This window comes from Balaenoptera physalus, assembly GCF_965194825.1.
Source record: "Balaenoptera physalus genome assembly, chromosome: 14".
Lineage (NCBI taxonomy): Eukaryota > Metazoa > Chordata > Mammalia > Artiodactyla > Balaenopteridae > Balaenoptera > Balaenoptera physalus.
This window is the reverse complement of record NC_138893.1, coordinates 2,087,252-2,100,269: the sequence shown is the minus strand read 5'-3', so window position 1 is coordinate 2,100,269 and position 13,018 is coordinate 2,087,252. Positions and strand designations below refer to the sequence as shown.

The 13,018-nt window shown below is 38.2% G+C and overlaps 1 protein-coding gene across 3 annotated transcripts in view; it reads left to right on the top strand.

The window, feature by feature from the left end:
* ARID5B (AT-rich interaction domain 5B) overlaps nucleotides 1–13,018 on the top strand; it is a 188,714-nt gene that overhangs the window by 22,313 nt on the left and 153,383 nt on the right. For all 3 annotated transcript variants that reach the window (XM_082425505.1, XM_082425506.1, XM_082425507.1), the window contains one exon: nucleotides 8,720–8,945. In XM_082425505.1, the coding sequence (XP_082281631.1) occupies nucleotides 8,720–8,945 (226 nt within the window). The remainder of the gene's footprint in view (nucleotides 1–8,719; nucleotides 8,946–13,018) is intronic.

The window sequence follows — 13,018 nt, the reverse complement described above, 5'->3', positions numbered from 1 at the left end:
CCCTCACGCTTTTTTCAGATGAGACCTTGGCGAGATAATGTCACGTCCCAAGATTAACATTGACATTAAACACAGTAGAGCTACCTGTGAACCTGGGTCCATGAGACTCAGAAGCCAGTGCTTCCTCAGCTCTCAGTTTCCCCCAGCATGGAACATCCAGACAGGGGGGACCATTAAAATAAATACTTGTTGTGTGCTTTGGGCCCAGCACAATCCATGGCTCCTTGGGAAGTACAAGAGAAGTAAAAGTTAAACGTCCTCGCCGTTAAAAAAGTCTCTGCAATTCTGGTGTTTATTGTAGGAGAGAGAATTATGCAATTCAGAATCAAATACTGACACCTAACAAAGATTTAACATTATGTCACAGGTAATAAGCTCAGTAATTCCCAGTTCGGGGACCAAGTTAGTGTTGATATCATTTTATTTTGCTGAGTAAGGACGTTAAAAAGCAGCTACCAGCATCCATTGCCATCCTCATTTTAGAGGAAAAAAAGATTATCGTAACACCAGATGAAAGGAGGAGAGGTGAAGTCCTAAATAGCAGGAGTGTGCAGGGAACCTCTCCAGGTTAGCGCCGCACCCTTCTCTCTGTCCTGGGGGTCCCCGGTGTGGCTCCATTAACAGAGCTCCTGGGACCGGTGGCTTCCAGTGACGTTCCCCCACAGAAGAGGGAGGGAGGAAGGAGAATGAAGGCAGGTGTTTATTCCCTGTCCTTACATGGGAGGTTCCCCCGGGCTGCTGGTGTCCCTCTAAGGAAGAGTCACAGCCACTGGTGGAAGGATCTGCTCTGATCCTGGTAACCATCCCCCCACCCCTTTTGACGATTTCACCCAGGAGTGGTGATAGCTGAGATGCTGTTAGCCCAGGTTCCTGCACTATCGCCCTTTTAGGGTTCTTTTATATCCCACCAACATCTTTGTCATTAGTCCCTTTGTAAAACCCTCCTTGGATTATCATTACTCAACTGTTCCATCTCTTTCCTGTTGGAATCCTGGCTGATACAAGGATAGTCCTTAAAATCTAGCATATTTAGCTTCTTGAAATACTCACTGTGTTGTCTTCATTTTTATCATTTCATTTTTCTCATTTCACCACTGACCAGTGAAAGCTTCATCTTGTTGACCCACATTACCATTCTCTTTTGCCAGACCTTCTTGGACCTCTGACTGGCAACCACGTGCCTGCAGAGTGAAACCTTTTACTCACTTTGTAGATGTCCTGTTAGCAGAACATACTAATGTGTAACAGGGAGAGTCATGGGGCAGATGGTACCTTGAATATCAGGTATCTGAGGGAGGCTTGCAAGCAAGGGAAGTGGCCAATGCAGCCAGGCCCAACAGGGCACTTTCTTCCCCTTGCCTGAGTCCATTGGTGCGAAAACCCAGGATGTTTGGGGACAATTAAGGTGAATATGCTGTGTTCTCCTGTTTTCATTCTAACCCCCCTCCCGCCAACCCATCTGATAATACACGTATGTGTTTATTGTCCTTTGGGCTCCATTAACATAGCTGAACATGGCTCTCCTCAGCAATGGTCTGTTACAGGGTACCACGTGGTGCTATAGGGAAGGTTCCGTTCATGTCTTCTCTCCTGAGGAATGATATATTAATTAAAAAAAAATAGGTTTAGCTCTGTTTAACAGAGACCCAGAATTAAAGCTGCTTAAATAAGTTGGGAGTTCAAAATCTCTCATGTCACAGCCAATGGGTAAGTGTTTCAGGGTTAGTATGACGGCTGTGTTCTACGAAGTCATCTAGAGACCTGACTCCCTCTAGCGTTTTCTCCTGAGAGATGTGCCTTTATTTGTATGATCCAAAGGCATATCCATCCCCTCTGAGGGCCTGACCTGGAAGTTGCGCACATCACTGATACATCCCATTGGTCAAAACTTGGTCACATGGCCGCATCTGGCTGTAAGGGAAGCAGGGTAGTGGTGTCTGTATTCTGTGCCGAGCAAATTAGCAGTCTGTTACTAAAGATGAAAGGAAGAATAGATGTGGGCAAAAAGTTAACCACAGTTGGGGAGTATTAAATTCTTCTTGTGTCAACTAAGCTCTTTTCTTACACATAAGCCAAGTTGGTAGTACAGTTCCGCTGAACTTGAGTTGACTCTTGAGACATCTAAATTGAGGACTGGACAAAGGACTGGAGTCTGGATGAAGGTCTGAACCAACTAGTTGGAACCAAACTACAGAATGTAGTCATGGCCTTAGAGAGTAACACTGGAATCTCCATGGAGAATGATTTCTTCAAGGAGTGATATGCAGAGAAGGAAGACTGGACCCAGACAGCATCTAAAGATAAATGTTTCCTACATTTTTCCTGTAGGGAAATAGAATGAGGAAGGAGAGAAATTGAACAAAGCAAAGGAATGTAGAGGTGGTAGGCGTTGGGTAGGTATTTTTCATGGGTCCACTGAGTATCTGTACGTTTGTGAGCAGGGCCACTGACTCTTTGTTCCAACTATCTTTTCAAGGATGTTTATATAGTGAACGGCCTTGGAAGATGGAGCTAGTGCCTTCCTCCAGAACAAAGGGCAGACATACTTATTGATCAGTATTAAAAGATTTGGGTTTCCTATGCTTGGGGTTCTTCTCCTGAAATGCACCGCACTCTGTGTACACATATCATCTAGCCCTCTTGGTATCTCTTTTTGGGAATTGGGTATCAGAGATCCAACACAAATGCTGATACTTTGACTACAGCTATTTCTGTGAGCTATAAACCATCGTTTGTCTCTGACCAGGAGCCTGTGTCCTCTGCAAGCATCCATGAAACTGTGACAAGCTAACTTATAAGTTTGAAAGTAGTGTAAAATCTCAGATTCTTCACAGTTCTTAACAAGAGGGAGAGTTCCAAGTCAAAGGTAGATTTGTTCATTATTAAATTGTTACTAAGACATTAAGGAAAGTTAAGAATAAGAACGGCCTTGGTTAGTGATATAGTGGTTTTCAAAGTTTTTGGACTAAAGACCCATTATGCTCAAATTATTTAGGACCACAAAGGAGCTTTGATTTATGTGGGTTATATCTACTGGTATTAGAAATTAAAACTTAAAATGATTTTAAATGCTTACTAATTTATTTAAAAATAAAAGTAATGTGACATTTATATGCCAAAAAAATGAATGTCAAGCTGACCCTCACACTTTATATAAAACTAAGTCAAAATGGATTATACTTCTAAATGTAAAACTATAAAACCTTGGGAAGAAAACAAAGTAGAAACTCTTCATGACCAGGAATTAGGCAAAGAGTTCATAGATTTAACAGTAAAACCACAATCCATAAAAGAAAAACACTGACCAGTTGGACTTGATCAAAGTATGAAACTTTCATTTTGTGAAACACGCTGTTAAAAGAATGAAAAGACAAGCTACAGAACAGGAGAAAATATTTTCAAACCCCATATCTGGTAAAAGACTTGTATCAAGAGGGTACAAGAACTCTCAAAACTCAACAGTAAGAAAACAACCCAATGTTTAAAAATGGGCAATAGACTTAAACACACACTTCATCAGAAAGGATATACGGATGGCAAATTAGCACCTGAAAAGATGTTCAACATCATCAACCATTAGGGAAATGAAAATTAAAAACATGATCAGAAACCGCTACGTACATATTAAAATGGCAATAATAAATTAACAGTGACAGTATCAAGTGCTGGTAAGGATGGGGGACAACTGGAACGCTCATACATTGCTGGTTGGAACGCAAAATGGTACAGCCACTCTGGAAAACAGTTGGCCAGCTTCTGCAAAATTAAATATGTACTTACTATATGACTCAACAATCCCTCTCCTAGGTATTTACTCTAGAGAACTGAAAATGTATGTTCACACGAAAACTTGTCCATGAATATTTATAGCAGCTCTATTTGTAATCGCCAAAATTGGAAACAACCCAGTGTCCCTCAGTGGGACAGATCCATAACATGAGGTACTACTCAGCAGAAAAAAAGGAACAAGCTGTTGATATAGGCAGCAGCATGGGTGGCTCTCAAAGGCATTATGCTGAGTGAAAGAAGCAGCCTTAAAAGATTTCATACTGTGTGATTTAATTTATATGACATTTTGTAAAAGACAAAACTATACCAAGCACAGATCAGTAGTTGCCATGTGTACTATGGTATACATAGAACTGTACATAAAAAAAGGAAAATTTACTGTAACTTAATTTTAAAAAACATTAATACAATGAAAATGGGAATATAAAGCCATCATGTAAATGTAACACATTTTTATGAAAATTAACCTTATTTTCAAAAACAAAAAAAATTAGTAAAAACAGTGGCATTGTTTTACATTTTTGTAAATTTCTTTACTGTTGAGCTTAATAGAGACAGCTGTATTCTTGTATCTCCTTCTGTATTCACTCTTTTGCCATACCATCTGTCTTGTAGTCACTGGAAAACCCCACTATACACTTGAAAGAGAATAAGAGTGAAAAAAGCAAATAGTTTCTTAGTATTATTATGATCATTGTTTTGACTCTGTGGACCACTGAAATAGTCTTGGGGATTCCCCAGGGTTCCTGAGCCACACTTTGAGAACCACTGATATATAATGTACTGTCCCAAATTTCAGTCATTTTCATAGCATCTTGACCTTTTTTTTTTTTTTTTTTGCCATACTCACATCTACTGGGTTTATTTAATGGCTTTGTTCAAACTGACCCATTGTTTTTTAACTAAAATTTATTTAAAGAGGAAACTTTCTATATCTCCTATAAATGGGAAACCAGTACCACTTCCCCATAAGTGGAAAGTTACCACAAAAATAAATAAGCAATGAGTAACTTATATTAAATGTTAAAAGGTTTATCCATGAACCATCTATACTCATCTCTGTGTGGCATTCTTTGGAAAACACTAATTCAGAGAAGCAATGACAGTGATGACAGCTAAATCCGATGTACCACTTCATTTATGTTAACACATTTAATCCTCACCGTTACCGTCAGAGATAGACAGTATCATTAACCTTTTTTAAAAACATACATTTAAAAAAATGGAAGCACAGGGAAGTTAAAGAAGTTGCCCAGTATTCCACAGGGAGTAAATGGCAGGGCTGGGATTTGAACCCAGGCAGTCTGGCTCCAGAGTCCAGGATGAATGCTGTGTTGGCCGATAGGAAACCTGGATTCCTGTCCAAGTTCTGCCTGAAGTTGGCAGTCGGACATGTCACTGAGCCTGATTGTCCTCATCGTTAAAGTGAGGGAGGTGGGATAAATTAGGGTGTGGACGTTTAAATGGTGGGTGCGTGCCCAAGGGGCCAGGCAGGTAAAGGAACGGTGGACTGAGTGTGAGGCGATAGGAGCGGTGGGGTCAGTGGCAGACTAGAGAGCTTGCATCTCATCTAAAGAAAGCAACCTCTACTCAGTTTCAACTTTTTTGTTTTGAGGGGTCTTTTTGTTCTCTTTTTTTCCCCCAGATAACCCTTTATTTTATTTTATAGGAGAAGATAGAAGTCAGGAGACTTTGTGTAAAGTTTCCCAATGGTTTTTTTTTTTAATTAATTAATTTATTTATTTTTGGCTGCATTGGATCTTCGTTGCTGCGCACGGGCTTTCTCTAGTTGCGGTGAGCGGGGGCTGCTCTTTGTTGCAGTGCACAGTCTTCTTATTGCGGTGGCTTCTCTTGTTGCGGAGCATGGGCTCTAGGCATGTGGCTTCAGTAGTTGTGGCTAGCGGGCTCAGTAGTTGTGGCTCGCAGGCTCTAGAGTGCAGGCTCAGTAGTTGTGGCGCACGGCCTTAGTTGCTTCTCGGCATGTGGGATCTTCCCGGACCAGGGCTCTAACCCATGATCCCTGCATTGGCAGGCAGATTCTTAACCACTGTGCCGCCAGGGGAGTCCCAAGTGTCCCAATTCTTACAACACTTGGAGAGGCCAGCCATACACATGGGCTGGCTGATACATGACGTCTTGACCAGATGATCTCCTCTGACTTAGAGGAGTCTGTGATTGAGTACACTGTTATTATGCAGTGGGAGAAACAAAATCCCAACAACAGAAATAGGCAGTTTGAAACAATGATGAAAGGGGATAGGGACTTAGAAAGTATCCCAACGCAGCCTGCATAAATATTGATTAGGCTCTGGGTTAATTGAAAAGCCAAGGTGCATTAATAGAATAACAAGGTGTATTTCTTTGTGTTCTTTTTGGGTTGCATTAGAGTAAATAAGCAGTATTTATCCAGTGCTAATTCTCGGTTTGCAGAGAGCTAATGTAATCATGAGATGAGCTTATAGAAATTCTTTTCTTAGACATAGAGACTTGCCCAAGAATGGTGAGTATTAGGAACTTTAGTCAGCAACTGCCTCAGAATAGTAAATACGAACATGTGATTTATGCCATTGTGTGTACAGAGTAATGTTTCCTGAGACATTTTCTATATATATGTTGGCTATTTTGTTTTGGGGGTTGGTTTTTTGGTTCCCCCTCCTCCGCTTATCAGATTTCCTTCTAAATCCTGGCGTTTGACAATGTTGCCGGGCCAGTTTCTCTGTGAATCCACAGTGAAACATACTGGTGGTTTCACAGTTAATCCAAACTTGGGTTTATGGCTTATACATGTTTATTTGAATTCCTGCATTTGTTTTTATGCATTGTGTATATATTCAGAAGGTCTGTTTCAGAGAGAGAGAGAAAGGAGGGAGGACTAAACCTGTAGACTGGATCTTGAAAGATGGGTTTATTCATCAATGACATCATAAGGATTGTATTTTCTCTCGGTTAATAAACTATTTGTTTGGCGGGTGTTGGAAGCCAGCCAGAGCTAGTCATGCCATTTCTTGGAAAAGTTCTGAAGCAACTGGTAATTGAAATGATAATCATTTGATCATAGAGCTATTTGAAAATAACACTCATCTCCAAACTTGTCTCTTCTAGGGAACCATATTTGGTAAAATTGTTGCCAAATTCCATCTTTGCTAATATTGAGACTTATATACCATGATACTTAATTATTTTCCAGTATATGCTAAACTTGATTTCTGGTATGCCCTGTCCAGAAGCTGTTCCCATGTTCTTTGAAACAATACCCAGCCTGAATTTTTATTCTGACATTTAATAATCACCATGTAATAGCTATAAAATGCGTGACAACTATAGATCTTTTATTTCGAGAGGCTGGTGTAGTGAATCTGAGTGAAGTCATCCACTGAAATGGTACTTTGTAACGTGCCCCATTGTTTATATAAAGTATTGAAATTTTTTTTTTTCTTGAGCAGAGAATAAAAACAGTTTCTACTTTGTCTCCCATTTAGTGGAAGTTCATATTTAATCATGATAAGAGAAAGGATTCCATTACAAAAGTTTTACTTTTCATTTTTGATAGAGTATTCGTTATTTTGCTGCTGCCTAACAAACTCTTCTCAGAGACAGCTTGGAACTGGATGAGGAAAAGTGAAATTTTAGATCCTACCTTAAAACATTTTTAAAAAACTGAATCCGGGGCTTCTTATGGTGTGAAGCTTATCTTAATAAACCCTTTTTTGTTTGCTTTGGAGTAGTGTGTGTGTGTGTGTGTGTGTGTGTGTGTGTATGTGTGTGTGTGTGTAGGTGGGAGAGAAGGAGGAAAGAGTTATGTTTTACAGCAAAATTAGCCAAAATCACTCGTGAATTCCCTTTGTTTAATAGCTCAGAGACATCTTCCTGTTGTTGTTTGTCAAAAATATTTCTAAGATTTTGTAAGCTTAGGGGTTTTCACAGCTCAGCTTTCTTCAGAAATGTGAAGTAAAAGAAATGAAAGAAGTCAGTTCAAGTTGAAATGTCAAATGGTTCAAATAATTTAACTTAAAACCCAGTGAGATGATCTTCTTAAGCCTTTTCCAAAGAAGCTTCGGGAAAGAGAGGCCCTCCTTTGCTCCATGTACGGATATCTATTAAATATCTTGCTGGATTAATTCTGAGTCAGAAAAGTTGGTCATTTCCTGGAAGTAATTAAAGATGCTTAAAATTGAAATTTATGATCCATAGGAGAAACTTAAGTTTCAACTACTTTTCTTAGATTCGTAGGTTTTCTCCTCACTTGCCCTCTTGCCTCTTACCCCATACGTATTAAAAGAAAAAATCAGTTCATTTCTCAACTTACAAAGTTTTTAAGAAACATGAGAATGTGTAAGTTTCTTTCAGTGGGAAGCACATAACATTTATGAAGTATTTCTTTGGGGATTACATCACAGTTTTATTTAATTTTAGGACAAAAGTTAAATTCAATATTTGTGTATAAGCCAAGGGAAAATGTACCATAAACATAGGAATTTGGGGGTGAGTCAGAGTTCCAAGAATCCCAGATTTACTTAGACCATTTATATAGAGACAGGCTAACCATTAGTCATCTAGTTCTCACTTTTTTACTTTTGTAAAATTAATGGCACCTAAAAACTAGCTTTCGCCCATGTGGTCAAGTAGGGAGAGTGAGCTTTGGCATATAGCATTAAAAATGGCTATTAGAATTACTGCCCAATTTTTGGACATTTTGTAAGCACATAACAAATAAATCCTATAAATTATTCCTCAACTAGACCACAAGCAGCGAAAAACCATTGAAATGAAGTGAGTTTTTGAAGGTTCTCTGTCACCAAAAAAACACGTTGTCTGCTTACATTAGGTTCAGCCGCTGAAATGGTGTTTCAAATGGGCTTTATTGAAAATGTATCATTTACTTCAGAACCACCAATAATGTTTTTTGTTCTTCCGCCACTACCTCTTATAGGATGAAGTCATTGCTGTTTCCGAAAAGGTGATTGTGAAGCTTGAAGACCTGGTCAAGTGGGTACATTCTGATTTCTCCAAGTGGAGATGTGGCCTTCGAGCTGGGTCAGTGAAAATGGAGTCCCTGGGAAGGAATGGACAGAAGGAAGCTCTGCTGAAGTACCGGCAGTCAACCTTGAACAGTGGACTCAACTTCAAAGACGTTCTCAAGGAAAAGGCTGACCTTGGTAATTATCGTTTGTACTTCTAAATCTAATGTGTGGGCGTATACAGTAACCTACTTTTCTTATTGTAGGTTTTTCTGGAAACCCTGTCATTCATATATGCATATAAGTTCTTTAACCTCAGAGGGACCTGGGAATATGGATGGACAGATGGCTGGGTGTGGAAGGGATGGATGTTACCTGTTGAATCACAGGATCTTCTCTGTGTGGAACCCTGTGCTGGAAACTGGGTGATCTAATAACACTCAGCGTTTAGCAGCTTCCAGTTGCTGTCAAGGCATAAGACTTAATCGAGGCACCAAAAGTTGAATTAATGGAGAGTTTAAATATTTGTTCTGAGTAGATAATGTGACATTTTTTAACACCACATCAGAATTTCATGTTTTATGTTGGAAGGAAAGCAGAGTGAGGAAGAGAGATGAGTCACTTAATGTGAAGCAGGAGAACAGTTTCAAAGCAGGGGAACTACTGGTTCGCAACTCATGGCATAGGTTCCCCAGAGTTTTGAGGGTTTAGTGGTCACCATCAGCTATATGGTTTTTTCTTTCCTTCCTTCCCTTCTTCCACTATAGGTTTGGGATTTGGAGTAGTTATTCTGTTTAGTGTTTGAATCCTGACTCTGTTGCTTACTTAGCTGTGTGGCCTTGGGCAAATAATTTAACCTCCAAGCCGCAGCTTCCCCATCTGGAAAACCTGGAAACTTTTCAGGGTCACTGGGAGATGTAAGATACAAAGGGTCTAGCACAGTGATTGGTGTATATTGGTGTACGGAGAGGAGTGCCATAATTAATTCTATTGCTTTTTCTCAACACTCTCTTCTCGAGTGACTTTTTTGAGTCCTTTCCTGCTTGTTTTTTTTCCTTTGTAACTCCTTGTGGCATTCACTGACTTACTTTCCTAGCATTGCTCAAGACCAAAGTTGTTGACCTCTGATTTAGACTACTTATTTCCTCTTTAGGCAAAGAGGAACTTCACTTTTAACATATTAAGGCATCTTTTTCTTTCGTTCTAGCGCAATGCTGATTTTCATAGCCCTGTTTTATGCCTTAATGTAACAACTTCCTGTTTTTTTTTTTTAACCTAGATTTTAACTACTACAACAAACCTAGACTTTTTATTTTAATTGGCATAAAGAGACTGAGTAACACCCGTAACTGACTTGTCTTTCATGTGATTCTGGTTTGTGATGTGCTGTGTTTTGGGAATAGCATTAATATTTTCTTGCAGTTTAACAATCAACAGTTTCCTGGCATCTTTTGGTAGATGTCAGGCAGTAATATTTTGGTCATGGTGGCCTGATTGTCATGTGCCCATTTAGAGAAAATTATTAATCTAGTGGTTTTCATTTCAAAATTAAAGAATTTTTTTTTTAATCATCTTCCTATACAGGCTGTTAACATGGCCAATTTTGTGAACACACCATGACTAGCCTTCTGACATGTGGTAATGCTGAATAATACAGCTGTTGTATTACTTGCCTAATATATGATCTAAGTTGTATTGCTATTGTCTTATGTTTTCCTTAACATTAAAACCTTTCTTCTGTTTGTTTGATTTTTTTTTTAGTTATGAAATATACTGTTACTAATAAAAAACTAAACAGGAAACCCATGGGGGAACAAAAGGATGTGTAGATGGTTAGGCTTGATGTCATGCATATAAACAAGAGTATTTATAGAAGAGTTGTTTTGTATTTAAAATTGATAGTTTATTAATGAATGAAAAGAAGCCCAACCTCTTAATTTCATCAAAAGATTTAGAGGTTTTGATCTTCCTGAATTCTAAAAATGTCCATAATCGAACTTTTTAATAATTGATTCCAGAAGAAATTGGTTTATAGTGAACATTCAAAGTACTTAGTGGTTTTTAAATCTTGTTGTTCATTAGACTCACTTAGGAAAAATTTTTAAATAATACTGATTGCTGAGTACAGCTTCTCCAGATTCTTCATTCAGTAGGATTGAGGCAAGGCCAAAGAATGTGTACTGATAAAAGGATCTCTAGGTGATTCTGATTTTTTTTTTTCTTTCTTTGGGTCTCATTTGGGAGACAGCTCTGTGAGTGATTAGTGCAGAGGAAGGGAAAATAAGCAACAGGAGATTTGATTGGATTGGGAAGCTCTCTGGTGAATAAGAAACACCATGTATTTTTTTTTTCTTTTCTTTTTTTTAGTGTAAAATACCCCTTTAAGGATAGAATTTGGAGCCTTGAAATTCTACTCAGTTGGTATGAACTGTGGGGAATTTGAGACAAATAGCTTTTGTAATTGGAATGCACACTGTGTTGTAATAATGTGGAAAGAGAAACAAAAACTTTCCTTAATGTAATGAGTTTCCATTATCTGCTTGATCTAAGGTTTACAAGCCTACATTGTGAGGATTTATATTGGGGATATAGGGGGTGTCATTTGCTGTGTGCATTCCTGTCCCAGCAACTTTCTCTTCAACCCCTTCCTTTCTCTGTCTGCAACATCAAAATATTTGTTGTCTGTACTTTTCTTTCTACACAGTGGTTTTCTTATCTCCCTTTCTCTTGGCCACACTGAAACCACTTCCAATACCACATTGTTAATGGAAGTTCACACACTTATTAGGTTTTTCCTTCTGTAAAACCCTTCCAACTCCTCATTGTTCTTACCAGAGAAAGAAGATGAACTCTGAGATTACTTAAGACCCTCCCTCTTTTTTTCTAGTGGAAGTAAGCAAAGAATGGAACCATCTCACCTTTCTGTGGATAAAGTAAAACTGCAATATGTTATTTTTTTTAACTGAATTATTTCATCATGTTAAAACATCAATAATAACAAAATAATTAGGTTGACTCTTAAAGAAGGGATTTTACCATATAAAAGCTAATTAAAGAACACTTCTTGCTCAGTGTTTAGGTAGAATAAGTTCCCTTTAATCCCAGTTTGTGTCACTTCCTGTCTCTCTGAATAGTAAAAAAAACAAGAATGTTCTCACAAATGTGTGTCTGCCAACAAATTAATACTCCACAAAGAGAAACTCTGCCCCAAATGGCAGCTTCCAATAACTGCTCTGACTCAAATCACAACTCTTTCATTTTTTATCCCTTTCCCCTTCAAGGACAATATTTGCGGATGTCATGTTTGCTTTTTAAAAACCTATGGCATTTTCATTTAAGATGGTAAATGGTGACTGAAACTGCAGATCTAGATAGTGGGGAAACTAACAATCTTAAAAAACACTTCTGAGATGTGTGAGAATACATTCATCCTCTTCCCTCCTCTTTGTCCTTTTCAAAGAAAGAAAGTTCAGTATGAAACCAATTCAGATTGTGACTTTACTCGTGAGATATTTTACCTTTTTTCAGACAGTTTCATACTGACGTTTATAGAAAAGGAAGAAAGAAAAAATAACTATGTTAAAATAGAAGGGTTAAGGAATGTATTATTCATAAGCATAACGAACACAGGAACCTGTTTTTCCAGAAGAATCGGGTTGATTAAATCGTTCACTACACAAGCCTCTAGTTATTTATTTTTGTCTCCAGAATTACAGTACTTAGCTTTTGTTATAAAGTGGACCTGATACCCATATTTGGTATGGCAGTTGGAACTAGTCAAATGAAGAATTATTTCATTTTACAAAACTTTTAGCAACTAAGGAATATAAGCACTATCAGTTAAACATAGCATACTTGCATTTTTTTATTCCTTGGGCTATAGTTTGAAAAGAAATCAAATTATTTTATATAACACTGCTTCTTACAGAGTTCCTTTAAGTGAAGTATGAAAGCTGCAGTGTAAGCTTTATTGGCCTATAAATATGTCATTATAGTTGGACTACATTTATATGCTTTGGATTGTTGTTTAAGCCAAGAAAATATGTCTCTACAGGTTGACTTTTTATTGAAACCCTTTGAGGCATACAATAGAATGTATTTTAGGCCAGGGTTATTAAAACAGCATTTTCATTTTTTTTGCAGCAGACTCATTGTCAGTTATGCTGCCACAAACTGTCTGTGGATGGGCAGTTATGAATGGTTTCATCTCCAAATGTGTCTCTAGAAAAAGAAAAGATAGAGGAGTATGAGCTGAAATCAAGAAAAGAGAC